Here is a 16568-nt window from a genome sequence, read left to right as displayed (position 1 = left end):
GGGTAGCTAGGTGGCACAGTGAGTAGAGCATCAGTCCTGTCAGGAGGACCTGCGTTCAAATCTAGTCTCAAGACACTTAATACATGTTAGCTGTGTGACTCCGGTCAAGTCACTTAACCCCAATTGCCTCAGGCAAAAAAAAGACTAGATTTTGAATTCCACATACATTTGAATGTAAATTCTGTATGGGGAGGGATTATTTCACTTTTTGTATTTGCATCCCCCACACCTACCACTTAGTTGATGCTCAGTTAATACTCATTGATTGATTGATTTAGGTATATTGAAGGATTTACATAATACAAGAAGATTTGGGAGTAGGGAGTGGGCCCATTTCTTTGTATATGGTAGTTTCTGTGTGTAGGTTTAGAGAAGATCATAATACTTTCTGACTTTAGTCATTGTTGGCCAATGGTTACATTCTCTTGAGATGTTGCTTTCTTTCTTCTTATACTTTTTCCTTCCATTCTGAATTGTAACCCTTGCCACCTAACTCACTTGCTGTATTTGTGGTGTATAAAGAAGAGAATGAATATGATGTATCCTGCCTTATTCAATTTGTGTTGGTCTTACTAGTATTGTTCCACCATTGTTGACATTTTCTTCCACACAAATAAGAAAATCTCAAGTGATATCTTTGTCTTTAAAAGAAAAAAAATGACATTTAAGACAACATTAATATCAGGGTAAGTGTTAGGTAGGAAAAATTGTTTTGTCTCTGAAAATCATGTGCAGTTTATTTACTTCAGGTTATTTTAGAAACAGCAAAGCATCTGGTAAAAAAAAAAAAAAGAATCCCTCCAATAACTGCTAAATGACTCATTAGTCAGAGTTCATCCAAAGAGCAGCTCTTCTGTGCAAAATTAGCCTGCTTCCTCCTCTGGAGATTGTTCTTGCTCCCCATGAGCATTAAGGGAAATCTTCCCAGACCTGAGAACATTTAAATGTGTGTCTGTGTATGATTAACTAATTTATACTTTCTGAAATTTTGAGTTATTGAAGAGATGGATATATAAAATGGTATACACAGAATGGTGTTTAGGAACTTACTTTGGAGAGTTCTACACAAAGATGACTGGTATTTGTGAATTGTTTCTGGGATGTGATCATGTAGCTCATCCCTTGGTGAGGAGGGCTTGCAATGTTAGACATTGTGTGTGATATAAGTAGAGGTGTTTTCAATTCTTGGGTACCTATCTGTGGTAGAATGCAGACACTACAAAAACGGGCCCATATCTAACACCTTGGACAGACGCCTTTAGTCCTTCCATATTGTGGTCCCTGTATTTTGCTGTTCCAGTGTAGAACTGATCGGAAGGTAATATGGACTTCTATCACTTTATGGAATAATGTTATGTCCAGCAAGGTGGTCTAGAAAATGAATCTTATTTTTCCATTGCATTCTATTTTACACTTAAGAGTGTGGGGAGAAAAATCTCCTAAACTGACAGTGGTGAGAAAAGGGTTAACATAGTAGAATTGCAAATAGTTTGGTCTAAAACAGGTTGTAAAACCTACATTTATTCTTTCTAAGCTGATCCATGGATGCAACCGGAATGACTGAACATGGGTGTAATTGGCTTAGGTAGCAGGGTTTATAAACATAGATTGGGCAGCCATTGGTCCTATGGGCGGAGCTCTTTCTCAGAAGTCCTATTGTGGCCTAATCAGGCTCCAACAACGAGTTGGGCTTTTTAATCTGTTCAGATTACAAGATACCTTCTGAATACCTGGAAGTGTGTTGGAGTAGAAAGAACACAGAGATCCCTCACTTCATTGGGCTTCAATATGAGTCAATCTGAATTGGTTCTGTAGCTGCTGGTATAGCAGAGGAATATTTGGGTTCAGCAAGTGAACACTGAAAAGAATTTCTGTTATGTCCAATTTAAGGGATATTCAGCTTGCCTTCTTGGCTGATTCTGATTCCCAGGTCTGTCTGACCTCCTCTAGATAGTGGAGGAACTCTAACAAATCACAATGGTTTGTTAAGATCATTAACTGACTCAGTTCCACTTATCTAATTCGAGCTTTGTTGACTTTTAGAAGTACTTTCTTCATTAACATTGCTGCAGATCTTGTGTTTATTTTTCTTTTATCACTTTCTTCAATCTGCATCACTTTCATTATAGTGTTTCAAAAGGACAGAATTGTGTAAATCTTGATCTTCCATATTTGTTGCTCATTGTTGCACAACAGTAACTCAGAATATCCATATGCCACCATTTTTTTTTTCAGTCAGCCCCCAATTTTTGGACATAGGTGCAACAGTTACAAACAGTGCTCTTCCAAATGTTTTTGTGAACCTGGAACTTTTCTTGCTTTGTTACCTCCTGTAGATTGTAAATTCAGTCATATCTCTGGGTCAAAGAACTTACAGGAATGTGTAAATACAAATTATATTTTAACAAGTTTTTAATTGTTGTCTTTTGACTTTATATCATTATAAATTTCTTTTAATTTAGTAATAAGTACATGTATCATTAATAATCTGATCATAGAATAAATAATATTATGTGTATAATTTACTAATATTTCATGTATAATTCCAAATTGTTTTCAAGAATAGTTGGTCAATTTTCATCTTCACTACTATGAATTAGCATGCCTATTATGTATAATTGGCAATTAGTATAATGCCTGGAACTTGGCTTGACTGTGAGTACTGACTTTCCAGTGTTTGTAAAGTACTAATAATAACATTAATAATAGATGATTTATAAAGCATTTGCAAAACTTTATATAACATTATCTAATTTGGGTTTCTTAGCAAGCCTTTGAGGTAAATACTACAGGTATTAATATCCACTTTACAAATGAAACTGAAGGTTGAAGAGGTTATGTAATCTACCCAGAATTACATAGCTAATAATTATTAGATCTTTTCCCCTTCAACTTCAGCATTCTATCAACTGTGTCCAAATAGATCAACCAAGTGAGGAAAATAGCTGGGAAAAGAGACTGGGAAAAATCTATGGAGGATTGAAAATATGAAACCAAGATATTTAGATTTTGCCTTGTTGGCAGTGTAAATCAATATATATATATATATTTTTTGAGTAGGATAGTGGCTCGATGGAAGTGATTTTATGGAAATACTATGACATGGAAGGTTGGTTCCTGATAAGAGAAAGCATAATGTTCTTCCATCTAAATCCTAGCTTAATAAAGATAATTGTAATTTATGTGCTAAAATGCCTGTTGTAGAGGAAGAATATAAGCTCTTTGTGGACAGAGACTATTTTGTCTTTTATTGAAACCCTAGCTCTTAGCACAGTGCTTACTATATAGTAAGTGCTTATTAATTAGTTTCTGACTGATTGAACGTCTTTTGATCTTTCTGAGAATCTTTGCCTCCATAGTACTTGCAGCATTTTCTCTTGTAACCCAGAGAAAGTTTAAATAACAGGGTTTGATTGCATTTAGAATATTGAAGTTATAAATTCAATTCCAAGTCTTTAGATATTTGCGCTAGTCAGGATTTTGAAACTGGGATCCTAAGTTTCTGAACTCTAATTCCTGGAGCATAGGATTAGTGGGATAACATTGGTTGCCACCAAATAAAATTTGATAAGCATGATAAATTTGGAGAACAAAAATGACATCATTAAGTAATCCAATATACTCTTTCAAAATTGATGGTGGCAGAGATGAGGAATTTGAGCCAAAGTTAAGAATAAGTTAATTTAATAATTAGAAGAATAGCAGAAATAGTACATACAGAATGATAGTATTTACTTGGCTTTGAATTCTTTTGTAAGAAGACACATAGACATCTTTTCCTCTAACTCATTTTGTGATAAAGTGGAGGATCGAGCCAGAAGTTTAGAATTCAGAAAATTTCTTTAAAACTGCATATGTACACAGACTAGGAAAATAAAGAACCTCATGGTAGTCAAAGTCTTATTTATCAAATTTGGCAGTCAGTGTTTCTCATAATAGCTTTGTTAGCGACTAGGATAGACTTGAATCTTTATTCTTACATCTGGGAATCACAAAGAAGTAGAGTTTCTTTCCCATTAAATTCCCATAAATTATTGTGTTTCAGTATTAATCATTTCAGCTATCCCACCATAGCTATTTTGGACACCATACTATAGCTTCTGTGGTGAACAGGAACTCATGAATGGTTAACTCTGGCCTGGGAGAATCTGGTTCCTTAAAACGATCAGCACAATGTGAGTAATTGATCACAGCTGCAGGATAAATGTCTGTTTTACATGGGGAATTTCAGTAGGTGCCTTGGGTTTTTGCCATGATGTAGTAATAACCTTTTTCATTCCAGTGACCTGGTCTTCTCAGTCATTTCAGGCTTTCTTCCAGCTGGAAGAAAAAAAAAAGTGCTTAAAACTCTTTCTGGTTTCTTCCCTTTGTCCTGTTTAACACCAACTTTGTATATATGGAGTAGGGGAAAGGGCTCTGATTTAGGAGTTAGAAGAACTAGACTGGAGTTTAGATTCTGAAATATTATACTAAATATGATCATATCACTGAAAACTGTTGGAGCCATTTTTTCCCTTTCCCACTGATTGTTAATTGGATTTTTAATGTTAAGGGTCATTTAGAACTTATTCCTATGCAGATTGTAATTCTGTTTATAATTTAGGAAATTATATTGGAGGTTTACCATGGCTGAAAAAGTCATCAATTTATTGGTGAAGATCTTCAAAATTAGCTGGGCTAATCCCTGAACTGCGGAACTATGTTCATCAGATACAGTTGTAAGATTTAGAGCTGGAAGGCATTTCTGGAGCCATCTAGTCTTAACAATCTCAGATGAAAAAAAAATTAAGACTTAGGGTGGTTAGTTGATTTGTCCAAGGTCATCTGACTAGCAAAAATCTGAGGTAAGATTTGAAGTCAGGTCCTCTAACTGCAGAGCAGAGTCTCTTTCAATTCATATTCTTTCTCTCCTTATTAGCCAAGCACTTCTATTGACCTCGTATCCACTCCTAATTATGACTCACCTTGATATCTCTCCATCCTGTATGTCCCTTGTGTGAACATGGCTTTTAAGGACCCAGGATCATTTCCCTGTCATGATGGGGCGTTAGAATAGGACTTTGATGAAAAGCTAAAAGATGTAATGGATTTAGAATCAGGAAGATCTGAGTTTGAGGACTGACTTTGATACTTCTTAGATGGATGACTCTGGGCATATTACTTAACCTTTTTAAGCCTCACTTTCCTCTACAAAATGGATACAAATCTGTAAAATGGCTATAGAAATAGAATCTGACTCATGGAGTTAGTGTAAGCATCAAATGAGATAACTTATGCAAAGTGTTTTGCAAATTGTAAAGGGCTGCACAGGATGTTCCAAAAGTATCCATGTAGTTTTAAATTATTAAAGATTTAACATACTAGCTAACATACAGAGTGTTCCAAAAAGTCTTAGTGTGGCTTTAAATTTCTGCATTTTAAACTCAATAGCTTAAATAGTAATAACTGAACCAAAGCTCACTAACCTTTCACATACTTCAGGGAATAAGACCTGGGAACTGTGGTTTCTGTTTGTTATAATTAATGTAGATGATGTTCTTCATGATCTAAGAATGTCTATATTATAATGTACGTTCTCATGAATTGGGGGTCATGTTTATGAATTTTGCACAGTACCCACCATATTGTATCTTGAAGGCAAAAGTCTTTTGATAATGATGACACTCGACTCCAAGTATTAGACCCAGAACTAAGAAACCCGAGTTCCTGACCCCCTCTCACCATTTGCTCATTGTGTCTCATTGATTAAATAAACCAACTTCTTTGAGTTGTGACTTTTTCTTAGGTAGAACAGGGATAAGATTTCTTGACTATCTCAGAATGATTGTGAGAATCAAATGAGAGAATCCATGTGAAATTTCTGCACTAATAGAATACTTTGTAAATATGAGCTGCCATAATTTAAAAATTCAGTTAATCAAATATTTATTTCATGTGTCCTACACACTTCCATGTCCTGAGTGCTGGGTAGAGATGCAGAATTTAGCTAAAACATGGTACTTGCTCTAATGAGATCCATAGCCTGAACAGATAATGTATATAATTATTTTAGTCTTTGGGACTAAACTGTGGGGCAGCTCTGCCTAAGAACAGGAAATTGCTTTGGGGTTTGACTCAAGAGCTTTGCTCAAAATGCCTGCTCCTTAGGAAACCTTCTTTCACTCCAGGATGGAAGTAATCTCCTAGAGTACTTTGTATCTCTTTTGAGAGTTACATTCTTGTGTAGCCCATGGGCCTTAAGGGTCAGGGTTGTTTGATTTTTATCTTTAAAGCATTCTCAGTACCTAAGTGCTATAGGTGCTTAGGTGCTCATTGATTCAATGAACTTTTTTTGTTGTTGTTGAGGCAACTGGGGTAAGTGACTTGTCCAGGATCACACAGCTAGGAAGTGTTAAGTGTCTGAGACCAGATTTGAATTCAGGTCTTCCTGACTTCAGGGCTGGTGTTCTATCACTGTATACCTAGCTGCCCAATTGAATGAACTTTTAAAGATTCTCTGATTATATGAAATCTCACCACAGTGTTCTTGGGGGACTTTCAAGCAAATACTTCTCCATGGAATAAATTTTTCTCTGACCTTAATATGTTTTCCCTGACCAGAATATACCCACTGTAGTGTGGTTCTTGTATGTACTTCCTTGGGCTCTCATAGAAAAGACTAAAGAGATTTGTTATTGTGAGGCAATGATATGATAGAAAGAGTCCTGCATATGAAGTTCAAGAACTTGTGATCAGACTTTGACTCTGTTAACTGACAATGTGTGTGACCTTGAGTATTTAACACTGAAACTCTTTGAGTTGGTATCTTCACCTATTACATGAGAGGGATTAGACCAGATAGATCACTTCTGCAGCACCTTCCAAGTCTATGTGTATGTGAAACTATGACATATCTGGAAAAAGGCACCATCCTTTGCCCCTGAACATGGATGGGCAAGGCTCTCTTGTTCTAATGTAGGTGAAATTAAGTGTGAAATACATGGAACTTTTTGCTCAGAGAGGAAAGTTTGTCAATATTTTTACAGCTCAAGTCAATATATCTGAAGTTTGAAGCTCTTCTCTTATACTTGTTGGCTTTACTTTTCTAGGCAGACAGATTTCTTGAAGTAAATATTTTAAATGGAAAAGCATGAAGTTTGGCGAGCAAAGTTTTCCTTTAGATAGATTTTTTTTTTTTTTTTTTTTTGGTTATACAATGAATCAGTTATACAAGTAAGACTCTAAGGCCTGTTGGAATCTGCTCTGTTAAACAGGATGTGAAAGCTGGAAGGGACCTTAAAAATCATTTCTTCCAACTTCTCTCATTATACAGAGAAGAAAACTGAGGCTCATAGAGGTAAATTAGCTTACGTAAGCCTAGTGTTTTTGATGCCAAGTCTACTAGCTTCCCATTAATGAAACCTTATAGCAATTTCCCAGGGCCCTGAGTGGACTATATAATTTCTGTTTCTGAAGCTTTGCAGGATACTTATACTGTGCGGCTTTCTCCCCATATTAAAATGATGCTCATAGTGAGGAGGAAAGAAAAAATAAACTAGAAAAAAAGGAGAATTCACATGATAATTTTGTTGTACATTTGAAAGGAACAGCAAACTGTGCATAATAGATTTGCAGTTTCATTGCAATCATTTTTTTTTTTTTACTGCACTATGTTATGAAAAATGCTTGTTTAATTTAACAAATTCAAAATAAAGTATAAATTTAAAATTATCCCTTTGGGTCACTAGAAAGTGCTTTTAAAACCAAGGATTTTAGGTGTGGGTGAATGGGATATTTCCCTTTTTTGGTTTGGTTTGTTATTTTGATAGGCAAACAAGGTTAAATGATGTTTCCAGAGTTCCACAGTGTTAAATGTCTGAGGTCAAATTTAAATTCAGGTCTTCCTGATTCCAGGGCCAGTATACTACCCATTGCACTATCTAGCTGCCCAATGGGATACTTTCTTTCTTTTTTTTTTTTTTTAATTTTTAATAGCTTTTTATTTACAAGTTATATGCATGAGTAATTTTACATCATTGACAATTGCCAACCTTTTATTCTAATTTTTCCCCTTCTTACCCCTACCTCCTCCCCTAGATGGCAGGATGACAAATACATCTATTGGGATACTTTCAAAGACAAATATTTACTTATTTGTCATCTTACACAATGCATTGTATATAGGAGGTATTTAACCAATGTTGGTTGAATTTAAGTTGATTCTTATCCTTTAAAGTTCCTTTCCTGTACTTTTTATTCTTTTATTGGCACTGAATTTGATGACTGAATATCTGGGCAATGCTCTTAATTCTAATAATACCTCATGGGTGAGAAATAAAGAAATATGGTATTCCTGTATTATATAAGCACAGTCAAGCAAAGCTCAGAACTACATTGGTCACATCCAGAAATGTATTTCTTATTCTGTATCTTAGTCTGTTTTCTCTCTTAGGTACCTACCTCTCATGACATAGGCAGTGTTCTTCCTTATTCTCTAGGATCAAAATCAAATATTTAGTTGATTAGACTCTTTCAAAAATTGTTAATTTTTTATAATATTTATGTTATAGTATAAACTATTTTTAAAAAATTTTGCTTATTTCACTCTGCTTCAGTTACTATTAGCCTTTTCATATTTTCTTCTCAGTAGGTGGGGGAAAATGAATGCTTGATAATTAGAAGGAAAAAAGAAATCCAAAATACTACACGTTATCCTGAGATCTGTCCAAAACAAATATGAGAGGTGTGGTTGAAACTTCCCCATTCCATTTTAATGTAATACTCTAGGTGAAAGAATATTTCAGTCACTCAAATGAAAGTCTTCATACTATGTAAAAAGTCTTTGAAAGCCAATGGATGAAGCAAAATAAAATCAGGCAGGAGGTCTATTCCAATAGGTTAGGAAACTTGGTCATACCTACACATGAGAAGGATCATTTGGGGGAGAAGGCTTTTCTGTCATAGTGGAACAGATAAGCATTTCACAATGCTATTTGTAGTATTCTTGTATATTAGCATGAAAGGGGTTTTTTGATTCAAGATAGGAGGATTATTGAACAAACTGCTTAAGAATTTTTTGAGAATGAGACAAAAAGGAGCTTTGATTTAGTTAGCTGAGAAAACCTAGTAGTATTTGAATTCTTGTTTTTACACTCTCTACATTTGAGAATTTATTCTTTGAGCCTCAGTTTCCTCATCTGTAAAGTGGGTCAGCTATGGTTTAAATAATATGTCTGTCCTTAGAAGTTGAGGCAGGGAAATTTCTTGACATAAGTCAAATGATTTTCTCAGGGACATATAACTGGTAAATGTCCGAGATAAGATTTGAGATAAGATTGGAGCCAGATATTTCTGGCTTTAAGAACAATACTTTATCCACTCTGCCAGACTGATTCTTAGATCTTACACAAGTAATAATAATATGATAGAAAATGAGTTTGAATATAAGGCAGACAACTTTGAAGCACAAGAGAGATACAAAATGTTATATTAATTCAGAGTTAGGAGAGATCAGTTTTTGGTGATGGAATCAGAGAAATATCCATCAAAGGGCTCAGCTGGCTTTATTATATAGGCAGAACTTCATTATTAGCAGTCAATAAAAAATATACTATGGCAAGCATTAGGGATAAAAAGAAAGGCTTTCAAAGAGCTTATAGTCTAATGGAGGAGACAACATGCAAACAAGTCTGTACAAACAAGCTATATAGAGAATAAATTGGAGGTAATCCATGGAAAGAAAGTACTAGAATTAAGAGGGATCAGGAAAGGCTTCCTGAAGAAGGTGGGATATTAGCTAGGATTTCAGGGAGCCAGGAAGCCAGGAGGTAGATGAGAAGGGAGAGCTTTCAGGAATTCTAAGTTTTGCTAGTTACTCTAGTGTAATACATCATGATATAACAAAAAGAACATGAGATGTAGGTCCTAATTGAAGTATCTTGGTTGGCATCCTGATTCTACTACCTACTTTAGTTGTGTGATCAACATTAATTTCATTCTCCTTATATGTAGCATGAGTTTAATAATGTATACAATGCAATGTCTCTGCATTTATATAAGAACTCAATAAAATAATTTATGTAAAAGTGTTATACAAAATGTGAAATGTTCTTTTTAATAGAATAATTTGAATATTTAAATCTATCTTCCCTGCAGCCCTGCCTGCCTATCTGCCCTAAGCAACCATTTAATAAATTCCTATTTTGATCCATTTAGGACCCTACTGACTTTGAATGGAGCTTCTGGATTGAATGGGGGAAGCAGGATTTGGTATGGCTTTTTCTTGGCCATATGGCTATATCTCAAATCACCATGCTCCTCATGGGAAAGGTAAGGAGGAAAACATTTTAATCACACTAATTAAATTAATTAAATTAACAGAAGAAAATAAAAAGAAATTCAGGATAATTTTCTTATTGCTGTGTTCAATTTAATATGTACTTTAAAACTAGTTCAGTTTCTTATGTCATCTTTTTTTGGTTCTTTTTATTTTGAAATAGTTGATTTTGTTGATAAAAAGAGAAAGATAAAGTTGAATATTTAAGTGACTTTTAAAAAGCTTTCGTGCTTCACTCCCTAGTATAACTTCTTGAAATGAGTTTTAAGTTGGGAGTTAGTAGATTTGGGATCTAGCACTGACTAGAGAAGAGAGTGTTTAGGGAAAAACTAAAAACTGGAATGGAAAATTTTTTTTTTCTTTGGTTACTCCTATAACCTGTACTTCTCTCTCTTCTTTTAAAAATTATAGGGACTTAGGTCATAAATTTTGTTTTGAAACTATGACTAAAACCTTTAATAGGTGTCTTGTGTTTATCTCTGAAGTACCTAGCACAGTGCTGGCACATAATAAGTGCTTAATAAATGTTTGTTGAATTGAAATTAAATTGAATTCAAATGCTATCACTTGACCTATCTTCCTCCTAAAAACTTCCCTTTGTTATATATAACTATATCTGAATCAGATAGTTCTCATTCAGATATTGTACCCAAAATGGCCCAGATAGTTCTCATTCAGACATTGTACCCAAAATGGCCCAGATGGAATCAACTGTTTTTTTGTGAACTACCTCATATATCAGAATGAAACTTGTGGTGAGGATTGCAGAGTTGGGGCTGGGAACCAGAAAATCAAGTTTAGACGCTTAATACTTTTTTCAGTAGCTAGATTTCTCTATCTTGGGCTAATCATACCTTTCTAATCCTTATTTTTTCCACAATTGCAAAATGAGGGGTTTAAAATAGATAATAACAACTGTAGCTAACAGTCATCTATTGCTTTAAAGTTTACATACATTTTACATGCAGTTTAGCAGTTTACATGCATTCTTATTTGATTCTCACAACAGCACAGAGGACAGTGAGTAGACTGAGTTCAAATCCTTCCTGAGATACTTAATAGCTGTATAATGCTGGCCAAATCCTCATCTGTTATAAGGAGAGAGTTGAACTTGTTGATCTCCAGGGTCCCTCTAAGCTATTAATCTAAGATCTTCTGATCTCTATTTAGAAATGAAATTAAGAGACTTGTTTGTACTTGATGAGCTGGTAAAGAATTAGGGTCAGGAGATCCCTGCTTCCTGAGACATTCTACTTTTCCTCGTAGTTAAGCCTAAATCATCCTCTCTGTCACTAGTGAGCCATGTTACAGCTTGAAAGGATCATATTGGGTCATCTGCTAGATATCCCGCTTAATCTTTCTCGTCTGCAGATCTGATAAACTTGCCATCTCTGCCTCAAATGGATCATATTTTTAAAGTGCTTAGCACTGAACTTAATAAATATTTATTTTCTAGTCTCTTCCATTTTCACATCATTGAAAACAATCCTAATTATATAAAGATAAACACAGATCCCTGGGATCCTCTATAAGATACTTTTTTCCAAATTGGCATTGGTCATTCTTCCACTTCTGAATCCTTCAAACAGTACTATTGTCCTCTCTATCTTTTCATAAAATAGTAAATTAAAAAGCATTTATTTAGTACTTGCTGTATGCCAAACACTATACTAAATCAAAAGAGAGACTGCGCCCTAAGCTCATTCCAATGGGAATGACAACTTAGAAATAACTATATGTACATCTATAAAAAAGTGACAACAGAAGATAATCTCAGAGGGAAGGGATTATAACAAAATCCAATAGCAAGAGATACAAAGAGAAATTCCATTTAAAATAACTTATGATAATATAAAATATTTGGGAATTTATCTGCTAAAGGAAAGTCAGCTGGGGGGAGGGAGGCCAAAGAAACCAGAAGGAAGAAAAAGATCATGAGAGCCTTGGATAAAGGCTTTGTCAAAATGTAGGTAAATTTCATTTCATTCCTTTCTCTCTAGACTCTGTTACCCTTCTAAGTCTTTACTTTTTCAGGCTAAACATCGCCAGATTTTTTAATCTCTCTTAATATGTAGTCTTAATTTGTTTTCATTTTTATAGGCATTTGACATTGAAGTTAATAGGACATGTGCTTGAGTTACCTTTCCAAGAATAAAGTAACATTAACATAGTACTATATATTCATGGTGTTTTTTCCTATCATTTTTACCCTCCACACTCCGCCCTGAAATCTGGATCTCCTTGTTTCTAGTAACATATATATGTGAACAGATAAAGGTTGGGGTGCAATCTATGGCTGGGAAACACAGCTGTCTCTGTGTGAAATTAATTGTCCCTTAAGAGTACTGAACCATGATATGATCCTTATTAGTAGAACAATCTAGCCAACTGAGATTCCTGGTCTCATGACTAGTAGGCACAGATTTTTTGGGTGCTATCTCTCTCCATACCAGAGTGGACAACTATTAGTGTGCTATGGAGACTCAGCACTTCAGAACTTCTCTAACTACAGCTCTTATCCTCTCTAGCTCCCTGTTCCATCTTCTTTACATCCTTCCTCACTACATAAATATTGACTAATGGGAAAGGCAGTGGTTGTGGGAAGGGTGAATTTTCCCTTTTTTAGTTGGGTAGTTAGTATAGAATTCAAATTTACCATTGAAACATCCTGGTTCTCTTGGCTGGAATTAGAGGACATTTCCCCAGGAATTTCCCAGTCTTTCCCTCTAGAAATGGAGCCTAAGTGATTGTTTTAAACTCTGAAAATAACTTATTATTGGATTTGTGTATTGGGCATTCTTAGATAATTGCTTTGCTTTTTGAACATCATAACACTGCATTGACCTCAGCATTGCCTGGAACATTTGTCCTTACGAAACTAAAAATAACCTTGCATGTGTTCCCCCTCCCCCTCCTTCCCAAACTATCCAGATGAGGGTAAGATGAAGATGAGAGCAGTATCTGACCATGGAATATAAATGTCTCTGTACAAAGCTAACTGGACTCAATAAGTATTCATCATTAATGTGGCACAAAGGCTAGAGCTTAAGGATTTGAATCAGAAAGAAATCCTACTTCTGACACTTTTTCTGTGACCATAGGTGACGATTTACCATCTTAGAGCCTCAGTTTTCTCATTGAGGTACTTTTAGTATTTACTAAAGAGGCAATTAGGTAATACATTGGATAGAACACTGGCCCTGGAGACAGGAAAACTTTAGCTAGAATTCAGTATTAGATATATACTGGTTGTGTGACCCTGGGCAAGCCACAACCTCTGTTTCACTCAGTTCCAACTGTTAAATGGGCAACAAGTTTATTATGAGAATTAAATGAGATTATTATATTCATAAAGCTCTTACCATAGTACCTGGAATATAGTAGGCACTTAAAAATGCTTATTTCCTTCCCCCCCTCCCCCCCCCCATCCCACCTTGTTAGAAGACTCATGTAGGTAAATGACTTTTCAAACTTTAAATCCCTACATAAATGTCAATGATCTTTATTACTGCCATGCCCAAACTAGCTGAGCTGACCACATACAAAACATAAATAGGATTGATGGTACTTTCATCTAGTAGTAGCTATGAGCAAGCTTATCTGTCAAAGCCAGCAGAGAATAGAACCTATAGAGAGGAGAATTTAATCACCAGTCTCCTGGAATCCTGGAAGAGACCAGTTACCTGCTTGAGTTCTCGTGTGTTAATTGTGTTCTTGGACCAGCATTTTCAGGCCTGCTGTAGCACTATAATTTTAAGATTGGCCTAAAATTTCTTTTGTTTGTTCTCAGAGGCCTTTGCTCCCTATAAAATCAAGCTTTGAGAATACAGCTGTTGGAGACTCACTGTGTGTATGTGTGTGTGCTGCAGCTGCAATTGATTAGAGAGTTGTATAATAAATTATACGATGCATGAAAATTGTCAGTTGACTTGCTTTTTGCAGTTCTCAGACAATGCACCCGTTAAGTAGTTTCTGGGCAGACATACAAAAAAAGAATTAATACACATAGCTGAATTTGAGAACTGTTGCCAAGAAACATTCTAACCAATATTTTTTCCCTTTTCCCCTTCTCAGTAGCAAACCAGTGACAGAGTTCTCACTCAGACACATCTTGCTACCACCCAGATCCTAGAAATTAATGGAGAAAAAAATAATGTCAAGCAACTGAGTCTGAGAAAGGATGGGGTGGGAAGATGCATGTGTGAGCGTGTATGTGAGATATTTGCTTTAAGTTAACTGGTTGTTCATTATTTCAGTCATGTACAACCCTTCCTGATCCTATTTAGACTTTTCTTGGCAGAGGTACTGGAGTGATTGGCCATTTCTCCAGTTCATTTTACAAATGAGGAAACTGAGGCAGAGTTAAGTGATTTGCCATAGTCAGACAGCTAGTAAGTGTCTTGAGTTAACTCTTCCTGACCCCATATGAGTAAGGTTTAATGAGAATGATTCTGAAACAGCAAGGAAGGAAATCAAGAACCATTTTTAAGAAAGGTCACATGGTTTCATCCTCTGTAGACAGTCATTCCAGTTTATTAGAAAAGAACCATCTGTGTCATCTCAAATTCCTTATGAATGAGAAACTTGTAGAGGTGGAAATTTGACAATAGATAATGAATGAATAAATGAGCATGCAATTTATTAAATATCTACTATGTGACAGGCCTTGCTAGGTGTTATGAAACTGAAGCCAAAGAAATATCCTGTCCCTATAGAGCCTATAAAGTTCCTGTTCATTTTACAGATAAGGAAACAAAGGCAAACAGAGTAAAGTGACTTGCCCAGGGTCGCATAGCTAGTAAATGTCTGAGATACCCCTCTCAGGTGATAAATGTTGGAAGAAATGTGGGAAAACTGTAACACTAGTACATTGTTGGTGGAGTTGTGAAATGGAGAGACATATATAGCTAGGTGATGTGGTCATGAGAGTGACAGACCTGGATTCAGGAAGACTCAATATCTTGAGTTCAAATGTGACCTTAGACACTTACAACAGTATTTTTCCCCCCATATACATGCAAAAATAGTTTTCAACACTCATTTTTGTATAACTTTGTGTTCTAAATTTTTCTCCCTTCTTCTTTCACCACCCCCCTTCCCAAGGCAGCGAGTAATACAAATAGGCTAAATATGTGCTTTCTTTTTAAACATATTCCCATATTTGTCATGTTGTGCAAGAAAAATCAGACCAAAAGGAAAAAAAAACCATGAGAAAGAAAACAAACAAACTAAAAGAAAGGTAAAAATGCTACTCTTTGATCCATATTCAATCTCCATAGTTCTCTCACTGGATGCAGATGACATTTTTCTACCCTAAGTTTATTGGAATTATCTTGAATCCCTGCATTGTTGAGAAGAGCCAAGTCCATCACAGTTGATCTTCACATAATCTTGTTGTTACTGTGTATAATGTTCTCCTGGTTTTGCTCATTTTACTCAGCATCAGTTGAAGTAGATCTTTTCAAGCCTTTCTGAAGTCAGCTTTTTGATCCTTTCTTATAGAACAATAATATTCCATTATCTTCATATATCATAACTTATTTAGCCATTCCCCAAATGATAGGCATCCAGCTCTTTACCACTACAAAAAAGGCTGTTACAAACATTTTTGCACATGTAGGATCTTTTCCCTGTTTTATGATCTCTTTGGAATACAGTCCTAGTAGTGAACCACTGGATCAAAGGGTATGCACAGTTTTATAGCCCATTGGACATAGTGCCAAATTCCTTTTCAGAATGGTTGGATCGATTCACAACTCCATTAACAATGCATGAGTGTTACAGTTTTTCCACATCCCTTCCAGCATTTCTTACCTGAGAGGTGTACCTCAGACATTTACTAGCTGTGTGACCCTGGGCAAGTCACTTAACTCTGTCTTAGTTTCCTTATCTACAAAATGAACTGGAGAAGGAAATGGCAAAGCACTACAGTATCTCTTCCAAGAAAACCCCAAGTGTGGTCATGGAGAATTGAACATGCTAAAACAACTGGATGACAAAATTTCCACATTACTGTTAACATTTGAGAGGAGAGAGAACATCAGAATCCTAGTAGGTCAGGAAAGATCATATGTTGGAGGTGGCATTTGAATTGATCTTTGAAGGAAACTAGAGATTCTAAGAGGCATGGATGAGTTATGAAAGATTGTATATACAATAGACTGGAAATAGAAGATAGAATGTCAAATGTAAGGGACAGCAGAAGGGACGGTGTTACTGGAGTGCAGAGTGTGGGGAAGAGAGTAATTTGTGA

The 16568-nt window shown here is 35.5% G+C and overlaps 1 protein-coding gene across 1 annotated transcript in view; it reads left to right on the top strand.

Annotated features, from left to right (window-relative positions):
* HHAT (hedgehog acyltransferase) overlaps positions 1-16568 on the top strand; it is a 478276-nt gene that overhangs the window by 45916 nt on the left and 415792 nt on the right. The window contains exon 3 of the mRNA XM_051998448.1: positions 10195-10308. Coding sequence (XP_051854408.1) covers positions 10195-10308 — 114 coding nt within the window. The remainder of the gene's footprint in view (positions 1-10194; positions 10309-16568) is intronic.

The sequence above is a fragment of the Antechinus flavipes genome, chromosome 4, assembly GCF_016432865.1.
Source record: "Antechinus flavipes isolate AdamAnt ecotype Samford, QLD, Australia chromosome 4, AdamAnt_v2, whole genome shotgun sequence".
NCBI lineage: Eukaryota > Metazoa > Chordata > Mammalia > Dasyuromorphia > Dasyuridae > Antechinus > Antechinus flavipes.
Note: the sequence above shows the minus strand (reverse complement) of the source record. Positions and strands in the feature narration are given on the sequence as shown.